General features: G+C 49.3%; 3 protein-coding genes across 5 annotated transcripts in view; 2 read left to right on the top strand and 1 right to left on the bottom strand.

Annotated features, from left to right (window-relative positions):
- SHMT1 (serine hydroxymethyltransferase 1) overlaps positions 1–1191 on the top strand; it is a 39248-nt gene extending 38057 nt beyond the window's left edge. For 2 of the 3 annotated variants that reach the window (XM_015118682.3, XM_077968700.1), the window contains one exon: positions 144–1191. In XM_015118682.3, coding sequence (XP_014974168.1) covers positions 144–313 — 170 coding nt within the window. In that variant the 3' untranslated portion in view covers positions 314–1191. 3 annotated transcript variants of the gene reach the window in all.
- SMCR8 (SMCR8-C9orf72 complex subunit) lies at positions 1011–13812 on the bottom strand. Its single transcript, XM_001095753.5, has 2 exons — positions 10964–13812; positions 1011–6508 (listed from the first exon to the last, which is right to left on the bottom strand). Exons 1-2 carry the CDS (start codon positions 13318–13320, stop codon positions 6055–6057), a joined length of 2811 nt encoding a protein of 936 aa, XP_001095753.3. The 5' UTR covers positions 13321–13812; the 3' UTR covers positions 1011–6054.
- A 279-nt stretch (positions 13813–14091) lies between these two features.
- The window catches only part of TOP3A (DNA topoisomerase III alpha), a 40569-nt gene continuing 26680 nt past the window's right edge, over positions 14092–27980 (top strand). Inside the window, exons 1-8 of the mRNA XM_015118765.3 lie at positions 14092–14500; positions 19844–19903; positions 20348–20421; positions 21489–21564; positions 23525–23633; positions 26029–26172; positions 26304–26474; positions 26794–26894. Coding sequence (XP_014974251.2) covers positions 14321–14500; positions 19844–19903; positions 20348–20421; positions 21489–21564; positions 23525–23633; positions 26029–26172; positions 26304–26474; positions 26794–26894 — 915 coding nt within the window. The 5' untranslated portion in view covers positions 14092–14320. The remainder of the gene's footprint in view (positions 14501–19843; positions 19904–20347; positions 20422–21488; positions 21565–23524; positions 23634–26028; positions 26173–26303; positions 26475–26793; positions 26895–27980) is intronic.

The raw sequence follows: 27980 nt of genomic DNA, 5'->3' as shown, positions 1-27980 counted from the left end.
AGTAACTGAGGTAAGCATGGAGACCTTGTGCCCTGCCGCGCTCCCCAGCTGGGGGACATTCTGGCAGTTGTGCCTCGGCCCCCAGCCATTGCGCCTCACTTGGTGTGTGGTGTGGGGTGACTCACTTGTGTCTTGTCGCACAGGGATAGAGCTGACCCTGCAGATCCAGAGCGACATTGGTGTCAGAGCCACCCTGAAGGAGTTCAAGGAGAGACTGGCAGGGGATAAGTACCAGGGGGCCGTGCAGGCTCTCCGGGAGGAGGTTGAGAGCTTCGCCTCTCTCTTCCCTCTGCCTGGCCTGCCCGACTTCTAAAGGAGCCGGTCCACTCTGGACCCGCCTGGCGCCACAGAGGAAGCCGCCTGCCGGAGGACCCCCACTTGAGAAATGGATGAGCTGCTCCACAGGGGAACGGTTGACACTTGGGCCCTCTGACGGGGTTTCTTTTGGACTTTTTTCATGTTTTCTTCACAAATCAAAATTTGTTTAAGTCTCACTGTTAGTAATTCTGGGACAGGTTATTAATTAAAGGATTTAAATTTGAACCTGGCTTTCTCACAGCTGGATATAATTCTAGAAAAATAAAATACTATGTAGCCACTTGGCCATAATCATTTAGACCGTGGTGTAGGGCAAAGCTATTAGGAAGATTCTAGCGTTTTACTCTCCCTGGCTTTCCTCCACCTTGCTGCAACAGAGAGGAAATGCCCATGTCCACAGCTTGTACACACTGCCCCTCTCACTATCTTGTTATCCAGTGGCATGCCAAAGGAGAACTGAATTCGCCTCTGAACCTTCTGCTGTAAACCAGAAGTGTATGTTAACCAAGTGTACACAAGATGCACCCAGTATGGTGGGAGGGTTTTGCTGTCAGTAACTCAAAGTGTGGTGTAGCAATGGTCTCCTCCCTCCATCCTGGGAAGTCACAGTCCCATTCTGGTGTGAGAATCAACCAGGCTTTCCTGCTCCACCTGAGATAACCAACTCCTTCCCGTAATCAGGAAGCCAAATGTCACCTTCCCAAAGAAACTTTATTTTCACGTAGCTGAAGTGCAAAACATAGATGACCATTTTTAATAAGCACAATCAAATTTTTAACCACAGAATGTCTACAAGAATTATAGCTTTAAAAAATACAACCAATTTTCGTATTTCAAAAATATTTGAACTCAAATAAATTAATTTCTTAAAAAGTACACTTCTCATACTATGTGTTTGGCATTGACTCTGGTTAACTCTTGTGCAGCAACACCTACGAGATGCTATCACACACGCGCCAGCCGCACTCCTGCACCAGCCGCTGCAACAACTGCAGCTCACGTGGTGGCGGGGACTCACATTCACGAGACGGGACGGGAACATGCAGTAATAAAATAGCTTTTTAAAAAATAACACATATGAATTCATCACATAGGACTATGCTTTTCACTGCAACCTTGAAGGTGGCATTTATCTCAATCTATGACTCCAGCTATTTAGTGGCAGACAATCCCGGTGAGGCAGCCTGCGGTCCCACCTTGTAGGTGGCAGCCCCTGCAATCTGGGGTCTAGCCTGTTGGCGTTTGCTTTATTGTGGGTGGAGCAGCTGCTACAGAATCCGTGAGTTGTGGGTGACTCAACTTATTTCTGCTACCAAAAGAAATGAGTGACCAGTCCCTACATTTCTGCTACCAAAGTGGTCTTCAATTCAGGGGCCTGAACCCTCCCCAGCTGGAGACAAGCTGCCATCTCCAGGGCTCGCTGTGTACAGCCTCCACTCTTGAGCTGAATAAGCACTCTCAAGAAGCTGGGCCCCTACCAACAGATTAATTGGCTGCAGAGTGTTCATCCCCTCCCCACACCCCCATCCACTCTTGCCGCCTCCTTGCCACTGCTTTAACCAAACCTTAATGAGGTAAGGCCAGGTTAGGTCAGGGCTCGAAGGAGAATGGACTCAGGAAAACTTAGTTTGCCCAGTCTTGTCAGCTGAGATTGGTTTTGCTTTCCAGCCAGAAGTAGAAACTTGATGCTTTTTCCTTTTTGCAGTGTTAAAACCGTATCTCCAGTTTTATTATGTTCCATCACAGTACTGGGGCAAAGCCAGAAAGCTGGCTGGTTTACTTCAAAGCACAAACCAAGGCACTGTCTTCTGTGCTTTTCGGGGAGGTGGGAACGTAAAGGAGACTGCCCACTATAGGGGCTCAGTTCCCCCAAAGGCCTTGCACACCTTCTGATAAACCCCCTGGCTGAGACAATGCTACTGGCTGTGCAGACAAAGACGTGACAGCAGCACTAGACGCTGACCCAACATGCAGTGCTGGGCCTGGGCGGCGGGGCATGTTCAGCACGCGGGCAGCAGTCAGCGCATGCAAGACATTCAGTGAGCAGAGGGCTGCCCTCGGCCTCCAACTGCAGCCGCCCTGGTGTGTGAAATGAAATTGGTGGGCCTTCCTAGGATTGTGAAATGGGACTTGTCGTTTGTGTGAGGTTGAAATCTACTATACTTTCAATATGGCAACTGTTTTCCACCACTGAAGCAAAGAAGGTAAAGGCCAGATGGGGAATGAAAGGTAGAGTACTGCGGTCTATTTCCAAATTCGGGAGCAATGTGTGTAACTTCAACTGTTGGAGTAAATGAGGTATGGAAAAGCCACAATTTCTAAAATCCCAAGGTTCCACCAAAGGAGTGAGGTTCCTGGGGAAACAGGCATGAGGCAGCAGCTCAGGCTGATGTGTCCTGTGCGATGCGATATAAAAAGCTGTGGCCGGATCTCTAAAGTGGGGCTTTTGAAAATGACCAGTCCACAACTACCCGCATAGCCAGTTTAACCTAGACTGCTTCAGAAACGAGGGAGGGGGATAGTGCACTGGAGGAAAAGCTTGACACAAAACTCAAGACAACCAGTTTCAGTACCTGGGCCCTCAAAGCAACAGTGAGGACTGAGGAAGTAGCAAGGGGCACTGATGTCACCTATTTTCTGGGAAGTGTTATTTTTAATGGTTTCATTAAAAACTGATTAACCTTCTACTGGAAGAATACCTCAAATGAAAATTCTTTTTTTTTTTTTGAGACGGAGTTTTCGCTCTTGTTGCCCAGGCTGGAGTACAGTGGCGCAGCCTCGGCTCACTGCAACCTCTGCCTCCCAGGTTCAAGTGATTCTCCTGCCTCAGCCTCCCAAGTAACTGGGATTACAGGCACTCACTACCAGACCTGGCTAACTTTTTTTGTATTTTTAGTAGAGACAGGGTTTCACCACGTTAGCCAGGCTGGTCTCGAACTCCTAACCTCAGGTGATCCGCCCGCCTCGGCCTCCCAAAAGTACTGGGATTACAGGCATGAGCCACCGCGCCAGGCCTCAACTGAAAATTCTTGATGAGATTAGTCCCACTGCATAGTAGGTTTCAGTTCCCCAGAGTGAAGGGGGCATGGGGAGGGGCAGGGCTTCCCAGTGTTAACTGCCTCTGCCCAAGTTATGACTCAGTCCTGGTACCACTTCAAGATCCCTTTGAAAGGAAACATACTTTGCATCAAGTAATCCTTTGAAACTGCCACATTGAAAAGTTAGTTTTTAACCCAAATATAAATCTGGGAGCTTAAACACTAGTCACGAAGCCATCTTTACTTAATGAAGAACAACCTGAGGGAGACTGGCCCTGCTTGCCACTTCTATGGCTGCCCCTGAGACAGTCTGTTCTGTTCATGCCCCAGCAGCCTTTTGCCTTAGGTCTCAGGACCTTCTGAACCACCCTTGAGGGTGTGTGCCAGCAAATACCCCAAGTGGACTTCTACTTAGGACCACTTGAGTGCACAGCTTCAGCTTCTAGAAGGCCAAGTGTGGCTGCAATTCAGGATCTGCCCCAAACTCATGAGCCTTTCCCAAGTTTCCCAGGCAAGAGTATGAGCTGTGAATTTCTGTGTTAGGGACAGGAATGCCACAGTGGTGGGGCTAATGATCACTTTCTGACCTTCCTGCCTTCTCAGATAAAATGTTGCACAGTTATGGCCATGGAGGCGTAAGTAGACAGCAATTAGCCAGCCAGTGAGAAAACAAATCAGCATCTAGAACAGGAGGAGGGGGAGCCGTACAGATAAGGGAGCCCATGATGAGAAGCAGGCTCCCTGCACAGCCTCTGCCTCCAGCGCAAGTAACAGACGTTTCACATTTAAAGGCTGCCAAGGTATTGCTGGCGACTCTCCTGTCTGTGAACATGTGCAACGGGCACAGGTACAAAGAACCAATGAGATGTAGGCAGCGCCATCTGCCACAAAAGGTTCTCCATCACAGCCCCAGGAGCAAAATCAAACACCTCTGATGGGAGCAAGGACCCTGAACAGAAGCCAACGGCTGGAGCCAACAGGCCATGCCCTTACAACGAGGACTTGGACAAGGAGGGAACGACTGGAGTGATGTGATGCAAGCCCTCTTTGGTCACTCTCGGCTTCCACCAGAGGGAACCACTGGAGTGACGTGATGCAAGCCCTCTTTGGTCACTCTCGGCTTCCACCGGGGTCTCTGCCTCCTTGATGAGAAGAGAAGCTGGCTGGCTCCGTGATGACCTCGAGTGTATACTACAGGCCGATGGGCAGGCCGGGCCTCAGCAGTAGGCGCCAACAGATGCACACCCAGGGCTGATTCAGGTCCATTTCAGCACAATTTTTGTGGAACAAATCAAAGAAGCAGTAATACCCAGAGCTGTCCCCACTTAGGGAATAAAATTTTCAAGGCTGCAAGAAACCCTCTGTCTACAAACCAGTGGCCATTGCCTAAGGAGGCTCAGGGAGGCCAGGGGATCACTATCAGTGGGACAGGTGCTGGCGGAACCAGGGGTGTCTCCTTCCCAGTCTCAAACTTGTCCTCAGAAGGGAGACTCAACTGGGGATGGCCACAAGCTGTGGTGACTGAGGTGCACACAGCCTCCCAAAGGCAGAACCTGAAGAGCGTCACGTGGTAGCTCATCCAGGAAATCCGTGCCATTTGAGTTCTCATCGGCTGGGCTGACCACCTGCACCAGCTGACTAAACAGAACCGTGCTGTCCAGTGCCCACGAGACCCAGTGAGAGGTAGTGAAGTGGTTGCAAAGGTTTGTGTGGGTGGGAGCTGCAGTGTGGCCTCCGCCATGTTCACACGGGTCTGCAGACCTCCCCCACGAGGACAGTCAGTGCTCACGCACTCTGGCCAGCAGGAGCCAGTGGGCCACCCAGGAGGGCTGCTGACTGCTCCTCCCTTGCGTGGCGGGGATGGCCTCATGGCACCTCAGCCCTGCTCTGCCTGCTGTGCTCTCCAGCCCCCAGGTGGGCCTCACCATTGGCTTTGGTCACTTGTGCCCGCTTCACACTGGGACTAGGGAACACTCCGCTCGTTCCTGGCGAAAGAGCGTAGGGGGTGAGTCCCAAGGCCCGCTCACAGGCATTTCTCTCCCAGGTAAAGGTGGTGAGGACAGGGTACAGGGTGCTGCTCACGCTCTGTGGCCCTGAGGCCAAGGCTGCATGTTTCCCACAACCCAAAGGGTGGCAGCCTTTCTCCCTCCCACTGGCTGGTCCAGGGCCTCCCCTGGGACAGCAGGCTCCAGGAGGCAAATAAAGGTCTGCATCTGGGTCTGAAGGAGGTGATGGGTGTTCTGCCCTCCTGTTTTCCATCAAACCACAACAGTTACCGAGCTGCCGCCCTCGCTCAATTTTGCCACTCAAGTGTCCGGCAATGCTGAATATGGTCAGTGTGCTCCTCCCATCAGGTTTTGGCCTTCCTGCCCTCACCCTACCCCACCAAAGGACTGGTGGCTTCCCTTCTGCCCTGGCTGCCAGTCCTCAGAAAACCAAGGCCCCCTCTACATCCAGGGGCCTCTTTTCACCAGGGAGCCGAATGTAGCTGTCACCATCCCTCCAGACGCCTTTAGAGGGACCCAGGCTCCACTTCTGCCCACGTCCAACTTGAAAACTACCAGGAGCCACGTGGGAACCATGCTGCCAGACACCAGAAACCTAAACAGTCCAGTTCAGGCAACTGTTTGGTCATGCCAACCCCTCCCCTCCCCATACCCTGAGTCACAGGCCTTGGTCACAGTGGCTGGGACCGACCTCAGATTTTATACAAAAAGCTGGGGACATAGTCAAACCCGAGCATGGGGTGGCTGGTCCCTGGAGATTCCTGCATGTAGTGCAGCTTCAGCAGCTCAGCCAGGTACTGGACCACCCTGACATCCTCATTCACCAGACCCAGGGTCAGCTTCAGGAAGCTCGCCTGGCGGCTGGCTAGCAGCTCCTCTGTCTCCTTGTCGTGCGTAGGCAGGTGCAGGTGGTGGCAGAAGGTGTAGACGAAGGCCTTGGAGCAGAGCTGAGTGAGCATGCTCTGGACATGCAGGTAGTAGGTGCTGCCCCGCTTGATCTGTGTGCGGTGGTCTGCCAGGCGGGGCACTAGGGTGCCTCTGTAAAGGGGGCAGCGCAGGGTTTTGTTGTCAAGGTCCAGGATGCTCGTGTAGCGGCTGTAGCGACTCAGGGCATGAAGGGTACCGGCACCGGCAGGGGAGGCCACTCTGAAACAGACAGGCCAAGGTCAGGAGGAAGGGCAAGGGCCGGGAAAGTGGAGGCAGAAGCTTGGGAGGTGAGGCCTCCTGTCCCCAGGCCAGCATCCACCTAGCCAGCATGCACTGGCTCTTCCTGGAAGACAAATCTGATCATCGTGATCTTCAAAGGGCTCCTCACCACTCTTATGGTCAAGGTCAAACGCAGTGGGTGGCCCACAAAGCCCTTTCTGGTCTAATTCCTGCTGAATGCACTCTTTTTTGGAGCCCTGGCAAGCTTTCAGTGGGGCCTCAAAATTAGAAACCTCTTTGTTCAGGCCGGGTGGCTCACGCCTGTAATCCCAGCACTTTGGGAGGCCGAGGCGGGTAGATCACGAGGTCAGGAGATTGAGACCATCCTGGCTCACGTGGTGAAACCCTGTCTCTACTAAAAATACAAAAAATTAGCTGGGCGTGGTGGCGGGCGCCTGCAATCCCAGCTACTTGGGAGGCTGAGGCTGGAGAATGGCGTAAACCTGGAAGGTGGAGCTTGCAGTGAGCCGAGATCACACCACTGCACTCCAGTCTGGGCGACAGAGTGAGACTCTGTCTCAAAAACAAAACAAACAAACAAACGAGCAAACAAAACCTCTTTGTTCTGCCTGAAATAACCTCTCTCCCTCTTGTACTTAATTCAAGTTAAACCATATTCAGCCTTCCCCAAGCCTCTCCTGCTTTCTTGCTGTGACCTTGGCCAAATTCATTAACCTCTCGGAGTCTCATCTGTAAGATGGAGATAACAGTTCCTACTGTCTTTATTTAGAGACAGGGTCTTGCTCTGTTGCCCAGGCCGGCATGCAGTGGCACAATCGTGACTCACTGCAGCCTTCACCTCCTGGGCTCAAGCAATCCTCCCACCTTGGCCTCCCAAGTAGTTGGTACTACAGGCGTATGACACCACACCCAGATAATTGTTTGCAGAGAAGAAAGCTTGCTGTTTCCCAGGCTGGTACTGAACTGCTGGGCTCAAGTGATCCTTCTGCCTTAGCCTCCCGAAGATTTAGGATTATAGGCATGAGCCACTGTACGGGCCAGTTACTACTATTACATCCCTCATGGGGTCGCTGTGGAGACAAAATGAGTGATGTTTAGGACAATGCTTGTCCTCAGTAGGCGCTGTCATCACCATCACTACTTTTAGCCTAGCACTGACCAGTGGGGTGACTGCTGTTTGTTCACTGGCTTCTCCCCACTGGACAAGGAGCTCCAAGATTCTAGAGTCCCAGAACTGCATCTGATCTGGTCTCATGCCCCAATGCCTGGCACATCAGAGCCAGGAAAATGCCAGTGTTCACTCAGTGAGGGGAGTGGTTCCTTAAACATCCTCCTGGAGCAGCTTCCTCAGAGCACCAGGGACTGCCCTGTAGGGCCTAGACATTTAGGGTTTATGTCAGACAGGTATGGTGTAAAAAGGACTGACGGTGACTTGGGACCAAGGTAATCTCATAGTACTTTTTCCTTCCTGGGTTTTATCTTCTTGTATATTTAACAATCATTTACAGAGCATCTGTAACATCCCGGCATTGCCCTGTAATGAAGAATGACCTAGAACTCTTGTCCTGCATGAGCTCAGTCTGACTGGGAAGAAATGTGCACAAGTACAGCGATGTGAAGGGAGATGAGGTCTCATTCTCCTTGAGAAAGGTTGTAGTTGGGAAGACCTGGGAGATTTGCAGAGTTGCCTTAGAACTGGCCCTCAGAAGCACAGAGGACTCTAGGGACTGAGGAGGGTGTGGCAGACCAAGGCAAAAGCAAGGTCACAGAGATGGGACAGCTGAGACACAAAGGCCATGCATTCTGCATGCATCCTGACCAGAGGGACAGCGCTGGGCTATGGACCGCATGCATCCCACGGGCATGGAGGAATTGGGGCCTGCAGGTGGCTGACAGCTAAGAAAGCTCACAAGGGCAGTGAGACGTTCTCCTCAACCCATACTGCATGGCCCCTGTGTTCCGGGGCCTTCTCAGCTCTCTACTGCCTTCACTCTCACCTCCCAAAGCGGGGCCGGCCAGAGTCAAACACCTCCCAAGCTCTGCACATCCAGATCCACAGGTGCTATCGCCACAGGGCACCCAGGTCTCACCTCCCACCTTTTTGCCCCTCCATCTCTGCCAGGATACCTGCTCCCAGGCCCAGCATCCCCTGATGCAGCTCTGACACTTGCCCCAACAGTGACACTTCTTTTGGAAGAAGCTGGCTATTCTAACTGTTCCTCCACTTCTGTTTCCATAAAGCTCCTCCTCAGGAAGCCAGATGACACTGGAAGGGAGAAGCCTCAGGCCTCCGGCCCCCAGGCGCACGGCACCCCAACTGCAGCTTCACATTGCACTTCCCATGCCCGCTGTGGGAGGACACCTCTATGACCCATGAGCACACAGAGGACTGGGTGAGGCGGCAGCTTGTGCAAGGTCACCAGGCTAGCTAGTGGTCAAGCCAGGACTCAACCCAGGGTCTCTGACACACGCTAGGCTAGCACTTTCTCCCGCCAGAACTGTGCTCTGCTTTTTGGTCCGGGCTTGTGACTGCTGCTTAGTGAGCAATACAGTGACTCCTGGTGTTCACTTAAAATGAGAGCAGGGCCAGGTTCACGCCTGTAATCCCAGCACTTCAGGAGGCTGAGGTGGGCCGATCATTTGAGACCAGCCTGGCCAACATGGTGAAACGCTGTCTCTACAAAAAATACAAAAATTAGCCTGGCAAGGTGGCGCATGCCTATAATCCCAGTTACTGGAGAGGCTGAGGCACGAGAATAACCTGAGCCTAGGAGGCAGAGGCTGCAGTGGGCCGAGATCACATCACTGCATTCCAGCCTGGGCAACAGAGCAAGACTCTGTCTCAAAAAAAAAAAAAAAAAAAAAAAAACCACAAAACAAAAAAACCCTCAAATGACAGGAGACCAGCTTGGTGGTTTAGTCATCTCTTATCCCCACAGATGGCTGACCCAACTACAAGCACTTCCAGGCAGAGTGAAAAAAACCAAGGCCAAGCAAGACTGGTGTTCTGAGGTGAGAGTCCTGAGAGAGAGTCCATCATGTGAGCAGTGGGCCTGAGTGAGGAGAGACACTTCTGGACCATGGTGCTCAGAGTGCAGAGCCTCTACAGCGCAACACCTCTGAGGACAGGAAGGTCACAGCCACCGAAGACACTCTCCTGCTCATGATTTTTAAAGCTGGGCCTCAGGTGGGCCCCAGTCTGCCTGCCTGTGTCAGTGCCGGTTCCACCCTCTGAGCACTTCTCAGGGCCCGGCACTGCACTGTGCTGTGCTTTTTGGACGTGCACTAAACGTGGAGCCTTCCGATGGCTCTCAGGTGGGCCCCGGGAGCCCTTCAGAGGTGTTCAACACGATCGGGTGACTGAATGAATAAGATGGCTGGTCCGAATCCAGACAGCGAGTGGTGGCACACCAGGACCTGACCCAGACCACCGACTGCTCCCGCTAACTGCCACGACCACAACAGTTTCACCTTATGATAACCTCAGGCGGTGTCTTCTCACACCTCCCCTAGAAATTCTGTGGGTGAGCTGTAGTCCATCCCATTCGGCCCCGCAGGGGACCCTCCAGGGTACAGGGCTCCCCACCCCTGCTCGCCGCACCTCACGCCTGTGCAGGACGCTGGAGGCAGATGCTCCCAGCACCCAACATCTGCGCATGCTCTGAAGGTTGAAGGAGCACTTATAGGGACAGCGGCCTAACCCTTTCCCCCGGAGTCGTCTGTCCCTTCTGATGAGCCTTTTGCTTTTATAGAGGGATGCTCCCTGCAGTCTGGCTGGTGAGGGCCACAGATAAATTCCATGTCTTACCTCACACCAACCGAATCAGAACCTCGAGGGGTGTGATTCAGGAATCCATGATTTTTAAAACTTTCCCGGCTGGGCGTGGTGGCTCACGCCTGTAATCCCAGCACTTTGGGAAGCCGAGGCGGGCAGATCACCTGAGGTTAGGAGTTCCAGACTAGCCTGGCCAACATGGTAAAACCCCATCTCTACTAAAAATAGAAAAGTTAGCCGGGGGTGGTGGCAGGCACCTGCAATCCCAGCTACTTGGGAGCCTGAGGCAGGAGAATTGCTTGAACTCAGGAGGTGGAGGTTGCAGTGAGTCAAGATGGTGCCATTACACTCCAGCCTGGGGGACAATGGCGAGACTTCGTCGCAAAAAAAATAAAAATAAAATAAAAATAAAAACTTTCCCTAATAATTCTGACACAGCTCGGGGACAGATGGGGATTGGCAACCACCTAGGAACTGCAACCCCCTCACATGACAGACAAGGAAATGGAAACCAGAGAGAGGGATGATTTGTCAAAAGTAACACAGTGGTAGGAACTGGGCCTGTCTAGAAGCCAGGCTTCCTGATTCTGGCTCCACCACACCAATATGCCTCATCCCTATCTGGCCAAGGCCCTTCCCCAACACCTGGAACCAGTTACCTCTGCAAGCCAATAAGCTTCCACTTCTGAAAATCCATAATGTGCAAAGGGGAGGAGGCCCAATGTTTCACGGGCTTAGCGTAGCAGCCATAGCTGGGGACAAAGATAGCCAGTGCAGTCACAAGCTTCCTGACTATGGCCTCATCTTCCCCCAGGACCACGAGTGTCCTTCCGCTGAGCAGGGAGTAGATGGCTGGGTGGGCAAAGGGGTACTGGCGGATGAATTTTAAGGCGTTCTGGCCAGCCCTCTTTTTATGCCTATCGGAAGACAGGCCAGCAGGATAAGCAGAAGGGATCCTGTCCGAGCTGGTGGAGGCTACACTGCTCACATAGCTGGTGGTGTCTGAGTAGTTATCCAGGCTGGTCTTACTGATGTCCCGGTTAGCCAGCAGGTGGCTTGGGTCCAGCTCGTAAGCGGGAAACCCTTCACAACTGTCGTCTCGGGAAGAAGGGCTGGCATTTTCCATTGAAAAGTCTACACGGAACCCCTGGTCCTTCTGCCTGTGGCGCTGTGGGGGGCTGCTCACCACTCCATCCTCGTCAGAGTGTGTGTGGGCTGGACTGGAGGGCAGCACCAGCTGACCGTCGCTCTCCTTCCCAATACAGCAGGAGTCTATTTGTGATGGGGTGTTTTCCATGCTGCCCTCCTCCGTCTCACCCAGCTCCGGAGGACTAATGCTTGCCTGGAAGTGGATGGCTCCCTCATTGCCATCTGGATATGATTCTTCTTCATTAATGGCACTTGGGTAGCTGGCCTTAAAGTCATCAGGGATGAGGGCCTCAGAGGGGCAGGTACTGAGGACTTCAATACTGTCCTCGCTGATGGTCCTGTGGCTGACTGCTTTGCTCCGGACTACCTGGGGGCTCAATGGTACCGTGAGGCTGGCCTGGCTGTCAGACTTAGAAAGCACAGACGTGGATTTCTCCGTGCCCAAAACTTCAATGCTTTCACCACTGCTGATACTCCCTTTCATATCCATATCCAGGTAGTCCAAGTTTTCCTGGGGGTCAAAACTGCTCAACTCCGTCACCTCCACTTCCTTGTACTCCTCATCTCCCAGTTCCTGCTCCATCTTGATCAGCACAGACTCCACACTGGACTTGTAAGAACCAACACTAATTAATACTTTAGGAATTGGGCATTCTTCTAGAGACCTGGAAGGCGGCCTGTCTTGACTGGGCTTAGAGGGTATGCTTTCTTGCTTCTCCACCATCCTGTCATCGACCTCCACAAAGTCTTCAAAGAGAAAGTTTGTTATGTGCTGTTGTTTTAGAAGTGCTCTATCAATCTGACTGGTCAGGAGGTAACACAGGTCTCCTCTGAACATGTGTTCAATGTGGCTGAGCTGAGTCAGGGTCTGGGTGAAATATTCAGTGTCACAGAGCTCCTCTAAGGTCTTCAACTTCTTGTCAAAACACTTGGTGGACTTTGCTTTGATAAGTTTTGGGGTGTAGGCTGGTCTGCAGGTGTAAAGGTCTGTGTCGGCAGACTCATCAGGGTTAGAGGTAGTGGATGCCTGGCTGGCCTGATCCTGGATGTGCTCCATCTCACCAGGACACAAATCACACCCCTTCAACTTCCGATGAGGGTATGAGCGGATCTGCTTCAGCAGGTCTTGATGTTCAATGATGGACTTCTCCACACTGGCCAGTTCATTGGCTTTCTCAATTGCCTGAGATGAGTAAAAGCCTTTGTCGTTGGCTTTCTTCTGGATCTCTGTTTCTGTGTGCAGCACTGTCCTGGTGTAATCCAAGTCTTTCAGCTTTTTTTCAAGTTCCCCAGCAAATGCTTTCCTGTTTCCAGTTTTCAAGCACTCAGAAGCTCTGGAAAATTCGGCTGAAAGCTCCTGGAACTGCTGCATGATTTTATGCTGGTCTGCAGAGATATAAGCCATGCAAAACGGCCTCACGAAGCCACGGGCCTCCAGGTCGTATAGGGTAAGGTGGTGCACGTATGCAAAGGCTCCCTCCTTGGAATCTCCCAGCACCACCTTGGAGTCCTCCACGAAGTTCAGCTTGGGGTAGGCAGATCCAGGAGGATGGCCCACGAAGGAAGCCTGGTAATCCACTGACATGATACGCAGGGAGAAGTAATTGAGATCAAAAGTGCCAAAAACTTTGGTGTCATTGGGGATAGTGAGTAACGGTTGGGGTCCCACCTGCTCAGAGAACTCGGAAATAAGAATGAAGTCCCTCGAAAACTTGGCCCCAGACAGTTTTGACCAGGGGTTAGCACCCTGGTTGGCGAAGGGGAAAAGCGGCACCGAGTACTCCTCAGGCAGGGCCGGCTCATTGTAAGGCTCTTCCTCATATTCTTCCTCTTTAGTGAAGGCCACTACGTCAGGGGCGCTGATCATATTTCCAGATGTATGAAGAAAACATTGAGAGGAAGTGGGAAAAAATGCGGGGTTAATCGACGCGCAGAAAGCAGGCCTCCGGAGAAGGAAGCGAAGCCCTTACCGCCTTTGCGACTCCCCGAACCCGGGGTCCTAGGCTGCTTCTCACGCACCCGAGGACTCGAACTCTAGCCGCCCCCTCGGAGTTGTAGCTCCTCCGGAGCTCTCGGAGGCCTCATGAACGCCAAGGCCGCAGGCCCAAATGCCCTCTTCTTCCTCCGGCGAGCGCGGCCAGCACAAGAAACCTGCAGCGAGGTCACCTGCACTCCCTGAAACCCACCGCGACAAGCAACAGCCCTCGCTCTGAACCAGGCTTAACGCGAGGCTACGGGACGCCGCAGGGGTCAGCCAAGCGCTGCCGCCCCTCACTGCCCGAGGGCAGAAACCGTCGCGGCTCCTAGGACGCCACAACCCGGATTCAGCTACCGCGGCGCCGCCATCTTGGTGTCACATGATTCCTGGTGTCGGCGCCGCGTGACCCGGAAGCGTCCTCGTAGACTTCCGAGCAGGAGAAAATAAAGTCATGAGAAAGAGAAGGCCTTGGATGGGGGTGTCCGGCGGCTTCCCCCAAGAAGGAGTGTGATTAACCAACCACTGCTGGGAAGGAGGGGAAAGTGGGGCGGAGTGAGTCGGGGAGGTGGTAGGGGGAAACGTGCTTGGACGAGGGGCGCGGGCCAGTCTGGGATTTGTAGTTCCAGGTCGCTGTGGGGCGCGCGCCTGGCGGAAGTGGCTGGAGAAGGCGGGCGGAAGCTCCACGCCAAGGTACTGGGTTCAGTGCTGAGGCGGCGGCTGCAGCACGGAAAAGACTAAGTGACTGAAGCTCCAAAAGCCAGCAGGCTGGTGGGGACGTGACCGAAGCGAGGCTCTAGTTCCTTTTCGGTGGGCGCCAGTTGAGCATCGCCTCTGGCTTCCCAAGGATGCGCCGGCAGCCGGGGAGCGGCTGCAGGCGCGGGGCCTAAGGATGATCTTTCCTGTCCTCCGTTCCGCGCTCCGGTGGCTGCGACAGCCCGGAGACCGTGCCTTTTCCCGCGCCGCCATGGAGGTGGCCCTCCGAGGCGTGCGGAAAGTCCTCTGTGTGGCCGAAAAAAACGACGCGGCCAAGGGGATCGCCGACCTGCTGTCCAACGGTCGCATGAGGCGGGTAAGAAAGCGCGTTCCGATCAGCTACGTGCCTTAAGGGAGGCCCGCCGAGCCGGACAGCGTGGTGGGCGCCGTGAATCGAGATGAAGGCGATTATCTCCCATTTCTCAGGCCTCACCGCCCCTCATCTGGATTATTGCGGTGGCCTGCTGTCTGCTATCCGACCGGAGTGCATTTTAAAACGTAGTTGAGATATTTCACTCATTTGCTTGGAAACCTTTTGTTTTCCTTGCCCTTAGCAGGTTCCCAAACTTGTCTGATTCTCGGAACCGCCTCGGGCACTGGCTGCCCTTTGGGTCTTGTGTGAGGTTGGGGAAGTCTGTATTTTACTGTTCTTCCCTCGAGATTCAGAAATTCATTTGGGGACTACTGACCAGATTCCCTTAACTTGGCGTTCAAGCCCTGCCCGATCGCTCCCCAGCCAACCTAGCCCTCCCCATCCTGTGCCACAGCCACTGTGTTCTACAGCCCTTGTGACTTTCCAGCCTCAAAGTACACAGTGACAGCAACACGGTAAGGTTTGGGGATTAGAGATGATGAACTGATTCTGAGAGAGGTAAGTGGTAAGAATGTGTTCTACACACACACGGGAGGCACAAACCAAAGGAGGATAAGAAAAAGTTTCATAAAGGAGGTGCCACGGGAGACATAAAGAGCTGTCCAGGAAAATATCTCAGATAACAAAAGTAGATCCTGAAATGGTTCTTTTCTAAGAGCGTGGGTGGAAGTTCCTTGCTCGTTTTTCTTTAGTTCCCGGGGTCCTAAGACGCGTTTCCAGTTCAAGGATAGTGGGAGTGGAGCCAGGGTTGTGTGAATGTTGGCTGACAGCTTTACCTGTTTCCAGTGCTAGAAGTCCTGGTGACCAGCCCCAAGGTTTGTCTACTTCTAGGGCTCTGGGCCTCTTGAAAAATGGTCGTCCTACACCTCACTAACTTCTTATCCTTCAAGGCTCTGCTGAATTCATTTTTTCTCTCTCTCTCTTTCTTTTTTCTAAGCAATTCAGAGGTCTTGTATTTATCTATTTTTAACCTACCATGCCATGAATCCATAGGGAATAGGTTCCAGCAGCCCAGGCTCCTTTCCATTGGTGTACTTCCCTCAATGGAACGGGCTGGCTCTTCAGTTGAACCCTTTCTCTTTGACTTGCTTCTTCTTTGATCATTTTCTTTCACACATTTCAGGAAGGAACTTGGCTCTTAGAGTGGTTAATATGCTCAACAGAAACATTAATTCTTTTGGCAAGAATCTAGCCCTTGTTCGCAGAAGTGCCAACAGCATGCTAGGTAACATAGACTTTTCCAGTTCTGCCATGTAACATTTGTGGGTCATTGGTTTTTGAACAATATCCATTCTTATTCAGTCATCAAGATCACCTTCATTGTAGCTTCTGGTGTCTGTGGCCAGAGGAACTCCGTGTTTTTGTTTGTTTGTTTGTTTGTTTGTTTTGAGATGGAGTTTTGCCCTTGCTGCCCAGCCTGGAGTGCAGTGGTGTGATCTCTGCTCACTGCAACCTCTGCCTCCCGGGTTCAAGCGATTCTCCTGCCTCAGCCTCCCTAGTAACTGGGATTACAGGCGCCCGCCACCATGCCCAGCTAATTTTTTGTATTTTTAGTAGAGATGGGGTTTCACTGTGTTGGCCAGGCTGTTCTCAAACCCCTGACCTCAGGCCATCCACCTGCTTAGCCTCCCAGAGTGCTGGGGTTACAGGTGTGAGCCACTGCGCCCAGCTCAAACTCCGTGTTTTCTATAAGGCCAGGAGAGCATATATCAGATGTCTCGTCCTCTTTTCCTTTGTGTTCATCATTTTGGCAAATTACTCCAAGATGGCAATTCCAGCCAAAAGGAAAGACTTTTCTTGGAAGGAGAAATTGTATTATTTTTATGTACAGAAAACGCAACAGTGTGTACTTAACCCAGTTTAGTGGCAAATTCTTTAGCCTTTGCCTTTTCTAGGTTGATAATGCAAGCTACAGATTTTGGACCCAGGGCATTGCCTCCCTTGTGACAGCAGATCTCATATGTCATTGTAATTTGTCCTGCCAGCTTCCACCAGCTTAGCCAGAGCTCCTTTATCTTCCAGAAAGTTAACCTGTGTGAAGGTGACAGTGGTACAGGTCTTCCTGTGGAACTTGACACCCCAGTCTTGACAGTGCAGTAGAGAATCCCCATCTTAGGACACAGCGCAGGCAGGAAGACAGCCAGCTCAATGGATCCACCACCAGCTGATCCTTCATGTTCTCTACCAAGTTGTTGGCGGTGTCAACCCCTGCTTGAAGTGTAGGTGGTCTCTTAGTAGGGACATCCCCTTTGCCGGCAGCTTTCTTCTCACCCTGGGCCAACAGTTTCAATCTCTTCCCGTGCTGTGTCTCTTGTCTGTACTGTGGGCAAGCTTAAGCAATTGAGTAGCTTAAGTTTGGTAGTCTGAGGCCTGGGTGAACTGGTCAATCCCAGGTGGCACATCAGCCGCTTATAGAGGACAGCGGCTCTGCCGCTGCAGCCAGTTATAGCAGGACTATTTGACAAAGTGGGTGAGGCCCTTCGGCTAGATGTCCAATGCCAAAATTCTTAGGACTTTTTCTCAAATGAGATTTACCACCTTATTGGCCTACTGCTGCTCCATGACAGTGGGGGCCAGGGCCACTTTCTTCTCCTTGGCCTTCTTTCCTTTTGGCATCTTGGGCAGCTAGAGGAGAGAGGCTGCTGAAATGTCTCATCTTCAAGGAATCCTTCCCTCACCACCTCTTCCCCCGCACTAGGTCAGAGACCCTTACTGACATGCTGTCATAGCTCTCTATTCTACTTGAAAGGCATCTACTGGTTACAGTTAAATAATGGGATGTGCAGTCATTTATTTGATTTTTGTCAGTGCCTCTCCTCGGACTCTACGCTCCAAAGGGCAGTGATTATATTTCAATTGCTATGTCCTAACGCCTGTTATGGTGTCTGGAATGCAGGAAACTTACAATAAATATTAATACTTGGGCTGGGCGCAACAGCTCACGCCTGTAATGCCAGCAGTTTGGGAGGCTGAAGCAGGCGGATCACCTGAGGTCATGAGTTCAAGATCAGCCTGGCCAACATGGCGAAACCCCTCTCTACTAGAAATACAAAAATTAGCCAGGTGCGGTGGTGGGGTCCTATAATCCCAGCTACGCAGAAGGCTGAGGCAGGAGAATCACTTGAACCTGGGAAGTAGAGGTTGCAATGAGCTTAGATTGCACCATTGCACTACAGCCTGGGTGACAGAATGAGACTCCGTCTCAAAAAAAAAAATTAGGCCGGGTGTGGTAGCTCATACCTGGATTCCAGCACTTTGGGAGGCCGAGGCAGGCGAATCACGAGGTCAGGAGAGTGAGACCATGAGACCATCCTGGCTAACACGGTGAAACCCTGTCTCTACTAAAAATAGAAAAAAGTAGCCGGGTGTGCTGGCAGGCGCCTATAGTCCCAGCTACTTGGGAGGCTGAGGCAGGAGAATGGCGTGAACCTGGGAGGCGGAGCTTGCAGTGAGCCGACATCACGCCACTACACTCCAGCCTGGGCGACAGAGTGAGACTCCTTCTCAAAAAAAAAAAAATAAGAAGAAAAGTTAATACTTGTTGAAAGCATGTTTGAGCTGAGTGTGAACGTTTTACCAGGCAGTAGAAACTGTGAAGAACAACCTAGTGGCTTGAAATAGCTTGGCATATTCAGAAACAGTGAGAAGTTAGGGATGTCGTATGGTGCAAGGAGACACCAGTGAGTTAAGCAAGAGCAGCAGTTGAGTGCATATCATAAGGGTCTTAGAGAACCATGTAGGTTGAGTGGCAAAATACACAGAAAATTGACCATTTTAATCATTTTGAAGTATACAGTTCAGTGGAATTTTGTACACTAAATGTGCCACCATCATCATTGTCTAGTTTCAGAAGGTTTTTTATCACCCCAAGAGGAAACCTCATATCCATTAAGCTGTTACTCCCCTTACCCTCTCCTCAGCCCTTCACAACCACAAATCTGCTTTCTCTCCCCATGGATTTGCCTGTTCTGGGCATTTCCTATAAGTGGACCCATATCTTACATGCTCTTTTGTGTCAAGTTTCTTTCACTTAACATAATCTTCTTGAAGTCCATCCATGTTGTACCATGTATTAATATTAGTTCTTCATTCCCTTTTTTTTTGGTTTTTGAGATGGAGTTTCTCTCACTGTCGCCCAGGCTGGAGTGCAGTGGTGCAATCTCAGCTCATTGTAACCTCCACCTCCCAGGTTCAAGTGATTCTCCTGCCTCAGGCTCCCCGGTAGCTGGGATTACAGGCACCTGCCACCACGCCCGGCTAATTTTTTGTATTTTTAGTAGAGACAGGGTTTCACTATGTTGGCCAGGCTGGTCTCGAACTCCTGACCTTGTAATCCACCCACCTTGGCCTCCCAAAGTGCTGGAATTACAGGCGTGAGCCATTGCGCCTGGCCTCTTCATTCCTTTTTATGGCTGAATAGTATTCTATCATATGGATAGATCACATTTCATTTTACCATTCATCAGTTGATGGACATTGGGTTGTTTTCATCTTTTGACTATTGTGAATAGAACTTCTATAGACATTCATGTACAGGTTTTTTTTTAATGTGTTTTTTTGTTTGTGTTTTGTTTTGTTTTTGAGACAGAGTTTCGCTCTGTCACCCAGGCTAGAGTGCAGTGGCCCCATCTCCACTCACTGCAACGTCCACCTCCTGGGCTCAAGTGATTGTTCTGCCTCAGCCTCCCAAGTAACTGGGATTAGAGGCGCACACTACCACACCCGGCCAATCGTCGTATTTTTAGTAGAGACGGGGTTTCACCATGTTGGCCAGGCTGGTCTCGAACTCCTGACCTCAAGTGATCCACCTGCCTCAGCCTCCCAAAGTGTATTTGAATGTGTTTTTAATTCTTTTGGGTAAATTTCTAAGAGTGGAATTGCTGTGACATGTGATAACTCTATGTTTAACTTTTTGAGGAAACACCAAAATTTTCCAGAGTGGCCAAAGCATTTTACATTTCCACTGGCAATGTCCAATTTCTCCCCATCCTCAACAATACTTGTTATTTTACTTGTTTGTTTTTTAATTCTATTTCATTATCATCCTAATGGGTGTGGAGTGGTATCTCATCATGGTTTTGATTTGTGTTTTCCCAATGATTAATAATATTGAGCATCTTTTCATATGCTTGTTGGCCATTTCTTATCTTCTTTGGAGCAATGTTTGTTGTATTTTTGGTGTCATAACCAAGGAATCATTGCCAAATTCAGGATCAGGAAGAATTATACAGAGGAATCTGTTATTTTGAACATAATTTATATTTTTTACTTATTTTTGTTTTATAGAGAGAAGGACTTTCAAAATTCAACAAGATCTATGAATTTGATTATCACCTGTATGGCCAGGTAGGTGCTAAAATATTTTCATCATAAGCAAGAGAAAGTAGTCAGCCTAGTCATATGTAGAATATGTCACTGTCTTAAGAATAACAGCTGTTAACAACCTAAACGTTCCTGGTTACAGGTGATCACTTTATAATTTATGAGGAAGTCTCTTTAATAAAATATGGTCCCATCTCAGCTCTTCATTTCAAAAAAGAAAAAAAAAAGCTAATATACAATAGTTTGAGGAAAATTGAACTAATGCAAGAGGTGTCGTGGTACTAGAATTGGAATGGTGATTGTATTCCTATGGCTTTTGACTTTGAAGACCTTGTATTTATGTTTATTTCTTCCCAATCAGGTTTTTTAAAATGTCTTTAATAGAAGCTCCTCCCTCTCATTTGAATGACTTGGCAAAATAATAACTGTAAAAAGACTAACTGAATTTTGAATTTTGTCATCATTCAGAGTGTTACCATGGTAATGACTTCGGTTTCTGGACATTTACTGGCTCATGATTTCCGGATGCAGTTTCGAAAATGGTCAGTACAATTCTCAAGGGAAGAACTTTCAGATTATAGTAAGTTGTGAAATTTCAGAGAACTTTTGAGGCATGTTGATCTTACTGGGTAATTTTTTTTTTTTTTTTTGAGACAAAGTCTCAGAGTGAGACTCTGTCTTCCAAGCTGGGGCACAGTGGCATGATCTTGGCTCACGGCAACCTCTGCCTCCCAGGTTCGAGTGATTCTCCTGCCTCACCCTCCCAAGTAGCTGGGACTACAGGCACGCACCACCACACCTGGCTAATTTTTGTATTTTTGGTAGAGACAGAGTTTCACCATGTTGACCAGGCTGGTCTCAAACAAGGCGGGGTTTGCCTTCTTTTGCCTCCCAAAGTGCTAGGATTACAGGTATGAGCCACTGTGTCTTGGTAATTTATTTATTTATCTGTTTATTTATTTATTTTAGTTATTTTTTTAGACGGAATCTTGTTCTGTCACCCAGGCTGGAATGCAGTGGCGCAATCTCAACTCATTGCAACCTCTGCCTCCTGGGTTCAAGCAATTCTCCTGCCTCAGCCTCCCGAGTAGCTGGGACTACAGGCGCCCGCCACCATGCCAGCTAATTTTTTGTATTTTTGTTAGAGACGGGGTTTCACCCTGTTAGCCAGGCTGGTCTTGATCTTCTGACCTCGTGATCTACCTGCCTTGGCCTCCCAGCATGCTGGGATTGCAGGTATGAGCCACTGCACCCCGCAGTAATTTATAATACTAAGATGACCTAGGATTATCTGATCCATTGTGAATTTTTATTAAATCTTTAAACAGTTACTTTTGGTGTTCCCTCAAAATTGCCAGGCCTTTTTCATGCAGCCATTGGATTGCATTTACCTGTAAAAGGGCTCCAGAATGCCATCTTATCCGTCCTGTTCACACTCGTGGAGAAGTGGACAGTGTGTCATGCAGAGGGTCATAGCCTTGCTTTCAGTTCACCGGGACCTTTTCTTTTGGGGATACACCATGAACCCATTGGAACAGTTTGCTGTCATTAGATTGGAGGGCTCTCTGTCATGTACTGAGTTGGGACTCTGTTTTCATGTCTTTTCTAGGCAGAGCTGCAACCCTCTTGTCCTCTTTGAAGCAGAAATTGAAAAGTACTGCCCAGAGAATTTTGTAGACATCAAGGTAGGGTCTTTTGGAAGACATATGGCACTGAACAACCAAAGAGTCAAATAGAGTGATATCTTTATTTTTAATGCATTGGCATTTGGAGATAAGGTTTTCCACCAAACTCACTACCATGATTTAAAAAGCTGGTTCCCACCCATTGTATAAATGTGGCCAAGTGGCCAAGAAACTGAAGTAAACATTTTTTTATGAATAGTAGTTGTTTAAATCCTAGGAATAAGAGCTGGACATGGTGGTTTATGCCTGTAATCCCAGCAATTTGTGGGGCCAAGGCAGGATCACATGAACCCCAGGAATTTGAGACCAGCCTGAGCAACATAGTGAGACTCTATCTCTCCAAGTAAAAAAGAAAATTAACCAGGCATGGTGATGTACGCCTATAGACCCAGCTAATAGTAAGGCTGAGGAAGGAGGATTACTTGAGCCCAGGAGGCAGGACCTGGTTGAGGCTGCAATGAGCTGTAATCACACCACCACACTCCAGTCTGGTGAGAAAGCGAGACCCTATCTCAAAAAATAATCCTAAGTATTGTAAACTATTAGTGCTAGCTAGCCCCCATCTCACCCCTTGTTAAATGGAAGAGGCTACAAAGTATAAATGCCTGTTTGACAGTAAATTGCCAGTTGTCAAGCAGTCAGGGCATGCGTAGTTAATTTATTTTAATTTTTTTTTTTTTTTTTTTTTTTTGAGACGGAGTCTCGCTCTGTCGCCCGGGCTGGAGTGCAGTGGCCGGATCTCAGCTCACTGCAAGCTCCGCCTCCCGGGTTCACGCCATTCTCCTGCCTCAGCCTCCCAAGTAGCTGGGACTACAGGCGTCCGCCACCTCGCCCGGCTAGTTTTTTGTATTTTTTAGTAGAGACGGGGTTTCACCATGTTAGCCAGGATGGTCTCGATCTCCTGACCTCGTGATCCGCCCGTCTCAGCCTCCCAAAGTGCTAGGATTACAGGCTTGAGCCACCGCGCCCGGCCTTAAATTTTTATTTATTTATTTATTTATTTATTTATTTATTTTGAGATAAAGTCTCGCTCTTGTCCCCCAAGCTGGAGTGTGATGGCGCAATCTCAGCTCACTGTAACCTCTGCCTCCAGGTTCAAGTGATTATTTTGCCCCAGCCTCGAGTAGCTGAGATTGCAGGCGCCTGCCACCACACCCAGCTAATTTTTGTATTTTTAGTAGAGATGGGGTTTCACGATGTTGACCAGACTGGTCTCGAACTCCTGACCTCGGGTGATCCACCCGCCTCAGCCTCCTAAAGTGCTGGGATTACAGGCGTGAGCCACCAAGCCCGGCCAGTTAATTTATTGAGAACTAATAAACCTTTGGATGAAATTCATTTGGGATTTGTTTTGTTTTGTTTTGTTTTGAGACGGAGTCTTGCTGTGTCGCCCAGGCTGGACTGCAGTGGCGTAATCTCGACTCACTGCAAGCTCCGCCTCCCGGGTTCAGGCCATTCTCCTGCCTCAGCCTCCTGAGTAGCTGGGACTACAGGCGCCTGCCACCATGCCCGGCTAATTTTTTGTATGTTTAGTAGAGACGGGGTTTCACCATGTTAACCAGGATGGTCTCAATCTCCTGACCTCATGATCCACCCACTTCAGCCTCCCAAATTGCTGGGATTACAGGCGTGAGCCACCGTGCCCAGCCGGGGTTCGTTTTTTTTAACCAGGTCATAATCAGAACTGCTCGAAGTGTGTGTGTGTTAGAGCTGAATTTTAGGTTTCGTCATATTGGGGAAGTTATATTAAACCCTCTATTCTAGAAACTCATTTGTGGTTCTAAGGGGTTGTATGATCATTAGGACCAATGAGAGCAGTTTTCTCTGATCTCTTTCCTTCGCCAAGTTGTCACACTCCAAGAATATTATTAACCTTCAGTCAGATCCCCTTAGCATAGAGGTGTCAAGTCACTGTTCTGCAATTCTGTTCTCACCACTCTTATTCCACTGTGAACTTCAGAAAACTCTGGAACGAGAGACTCGCCAGTGCCAGGCTCTGGTGATCTGGACTGACTGTGATAGAGAAGGCGAAAACATTGGGTTTGAGATTATCCACGTGTGTAAGACTGGTAAGTGCTGCTGCTGCTGACTTTCTCTACTTTGGGATTCCATAAATAGAGTGTTCTCATTTGTATGTGCAAGTGAGCCACGGATGAGTTCTGTGCAGATACTTTCCCTGTCGGTCTGTGAGTCCCACCAGCCATGTGTCCTGGAGCAAATCACTGAGCCATTGGGAGCCTCGACTTCCTTGTCTGTAACATCAGGCCAATCCAACATGTTTCCTGGGACTGCCACAGAGATTAGATGAGTTAATGCGTGATGTAAACCATTTAGACCAGGACTCATTCCTTGTTAGGTACAAGCATACAAGCAGATACCCAGCTCCTTGAGAACAGGGACTTTATATTCTTTTTGTTGTTGTTGTTGTTGTTATATATTGAATTATTTTAGTATTTGGTTAATGGAAACAAAAATAGAAAAATAAAATTACATATTGAATATGTGTAAAAGAGTGAATATACCACAAGTAAAGTACAAAGAATAATTACAAAATGTTCTGTTTTATTTTTTAATCTCTCCTATTATACAGTGCTCGACTATTAATAAATAATTGTTGCAGTGGATTTAAAGGCTCTCGCCGTGTTAATGGTTTTGGGTAACTTAGGAAGTGATGAACGGGCTGGCCATTCTCTAGCTCAGAGGGTGGGGTTGCTATTTTCCTTTAGTGGTTTTGTGTTCAGCGCTGTAATGACTCCTGGAAATTTTAGTGCATTAACTTTCAAGGACAGTGTGTATATGTCCTATATTCTTTCCTGAAGGGGCATGAAATTCCCCCACAGAACCCTTTAATTGATAGTATTTTTCTTTTCCCAAAAGGCCTGAGAGAGCAAGTAAGATTAAAGTCTCAAAAGGCAGCCAGGCACGGTGGCTCATGCCTGTAATCCCAGCACTTTGGAAGACTGAGGCAGGTGGATCTCCTGAGGTCAGGTGTTTGAGACCAGCCTAGTCAACATGGTGAAACCCTGTCTCTACTAAAATTACAAAAATTAGCCAGGTGTGGTGGCTTGTGCCTGTAGTCCCAGCTACTCAAGAGGCTACGGCAGGAGAATTGCTTGAACCCAGGAGGCAGAGGTTGCAGTGAGCCGAGATTGTACCACGGCACTCCAGCCTGGGTGACAGAGTGAGACTGTCTCCAAAAAAAAAAAACAGTGCTCACCAAGAGCATTTTAGTATTTTAGTTACGGAAGGGGGCATGGGTATTTCTCGCAAGGTGGAGACGAGAGACTGAGAAAAGAAATAACACACACAGAGACAAAGTATATAGGAAGAAAAGTGGGCCCAGGGGACTGGTGCTCAGTAAATGAGGACCTACACTGCCGCTGGTCTCTGAGTTCCCTCAGTATTTATTGATCACTATCTTTACTATCTCGGCGAGGGGAATGCGGTATGATTGTAGGGTGATGGTGGGGAGAGGGTCAGCAGGAAAACATGTGAACAAAAGACTCTGTGTCATAAATAAGTTTAAGGAAGGGTGCTGTGCCTGGATGTGTACATAGGCTAGATTTATGTTTAACTTTACATAAACATCTCAGCTCAGTAAAGAGTAACAGAGCAGTATTGCCACCATGATGTCTCGCCTCCAGCCATACAGCGGTTTTCTCCTATCTCAGAATATAATATATGGTCGGTTTTACACCGAGTCATTCCATTCCCAGAGACGTGCAGTAGACAGATGCCTTCCTCTTACCGCAACCGCATAGAGACCTTACTCTTTCACTAATCCTCCTCAGCACTGACCCTTTACAAGTGTCAGGCTGGGGGGCTGTAAGGTCTTTCCCTTCCCACGAGGCCATATCTCAGGCTGTCTCAGTGGGGGGAAACCTGGACAATACCCAGGCTTTCTTGGGCAGGATTCCCTGCGGCCTTCCGCAGTGCATTGTGTCTCTGGTTAATAGAGAATGGAGAATGGTGATGTCTTTCACAAAGTGTACTGCCTACAAACACATTTTTGACAAAGCACATCCTGCACAGCCCTAAATCCCTTAAACCTTGAGCCAATACAGCACATGTTTTTGTGAGCACAGGGTTGGGACAAGAGTCACAGATTAACAGCATCTCAAAGCACAACAATTTTTCTTAGTACAGATCAAAATGGAGTTTCTTTATGTTTTCCTTTTTCTACATAGACAAAGTAACAATCTGTCTCTCTTTCTTTTCCCCACAGTTACTAGCTAAAATTAGCTCCATCACTATTTTTGAGAGTATACTCAGTTTAAAGGTTATGGTGGTGTTTCCTCTTTAGACACTGTACACCACTGATTTAACCTAATAGGTAAATTGGTCACCTCACAGCTTCTTGAACTGGTTCGCCTTTATTTCAAGGGGCTTTAAGAAAAGTGAGTCCTTTATGATGGAGGGCAGTGTGGTTTGACTTTGACCTTGGTAACGCCTTGTGTTCTGCAGTAAAGCCCAATCTGCAGGTGTTGCGAGCCCGATTCTCTGAGATCACACCCCATGCCGTCAGGACAGCTTGTGAAAACCTGACTGAGCCTGATCAGAGGGTGAGCGATGCTGTGGATGTGAGGCAGGAGCTGGACCTGAGGATTGGTGAGGAGCTAGGCAGACCCCCCCATGGCCACATTGTTGTGTTATGGGACCAAAAATGGGCTCTGTGTAGATATGTGCAGCCAGCCCTGGACTCTTATTAGCCACCATTTTCACCTTCCTTCACTCTCTAGGAGCTGCCTTTACTAGGTTCCAGACCCTGCGGCTTCAGAAGATTTTTCCTGAGGTGCTGGCAGAGCAGCTCATCAGTTACGGCAGCTGCCAGTTCCCCACATTGGGCTTTGTGGTGGAGCGATTCAAAGCCATTCAGGCTTTTGTACCAGAAATCTTCCACAGAATTAAAGGTAGGGCCTGGAGTGGGGGTTATGGCCTGGGACCTATGGGCCCAAGGTTAAGGAAGGGGACTGTGAGCGTTAATAGCACTAATAAAGATGTAATTTATTTTAGTCTTGCTGTCATCCTCCCTGGCCCATTACAATCCTCTTAAAGTTCCCTTTGTTATCCGGAAATTCTTCCTTATTTGATATTCCTTTGACTTTCACTACCTTTTCCTATCTGTCATATCATGTGGCTTCTCTGAGACACAGATAAACCTTTTCCTATCTGTCATATCATGTGGCTTCTCTGAGACACAGCCTTTCTGTTTGTCTCTCCTTAATATAGTAACTCATGACCACAAAGATGGTATCGTAGAATTCAACTGGAAAAGGCATCGACTCTTTAACCACACGGCTTGCCTAGTTCTCTATCAGTTGTGTATGGAGGTAAGAAGTCCTTCGAACCCTTAATGATCTAGGAAACATTCTGCACACCTCCCAGATCACTCCCACTGTTGGCAGAGGTGATCTGTCTCATTCTCCCATTGGACTTTAGCTTTAAGTTTGCATCTCGGGATCACTTTGGGGACCAGTAAGACTAGAACCCCCTGAAAACAGCACTAAAAGGAAAAGGGAAGTATCTGCATTCTTTTTAGATAAAATCAGAAATTTTGGGAAATGTATAGTTGAAATCTCCTCTTGTGGCATATACTGTCACCAGAAATTATCAAGGATTAGCTAGACCAGTCCAGGTCATTGACTTATAGAGCTAGGAGAGAATGGACAGCGTTCGGCTCAGCCCCCTCTTTGTTGGTCGCGTGAGGAAATCTAGAGAAGTGAAAGTCACAAATTAGTGGGTTAATTTTATATACCGATAAAAGCTAGGAAGAAAATAAGGCAAGGGAAAGGGATAGAGAAGGCTGGAGGGACAGGGAGGGGAGGGGTTACACTTGAGCAGAGGCTGGAGAGATTAGGGAGAGGGCTGGAGGGTGGGTGGGACATGCATGTGCTATAGAAGGGAGCAAGACTGGCCCGGGCCATAGGCCAGTCAGTGGCAGAGTTAGGACCCACCCTAACGTTTCCTGGCCCTTGGGCTGTATGGTTTCCTTTCTGATGTCACTTCCTATTAGCACATAACAGCCTGGTTTAACCCAGAGACTGCACAGAGTCATGCTTAAGTAAAATTCCGAGCTCTCTAGGCTTAATTCATGGTGTGCTTCTGGCTGCAGCCCACTGGCAGATTTGTTACTAATTAGGCAAGGGATGTGATAACTGTGCAGCACCCACTATGGACCAGGCACGCTTTGTTATGTGTTGTTTTGTTTAATCCTAATAATTCCTGTGAAAGCAGTGATAGCATCCCCATTTTCCAGATGAAGAAGCTAAAGAAAGTGAAGAGACTTACCCACAGACACGTGAGAGCTGTACGTGGCAGAGCACAACCGAATCCCAGTGTGTCCCTACCCCTTCTGCAGACCGTGCTGCTGTCTCCATCTCTCTTTCACTCCACCTTTGACCCTGGACCACTGGGAG

This window comes from Macaca mulatta, chromosome 16 (assembly GCF_049350105.2).
Source record: "Macaca mulatta isolate MMU2019108-1 chromosome 16, T2T-MMU8v2.0, whole genome shotgun sequence".
NCBI lineage: Eukaryota > Metazoa > Chordata > Mammalia > Primates > Cercopithecidae > Macaca > Macaca mulatta.
This window is presented reverse-complemented; position numbering and strand designations above follow the sequence as displayed.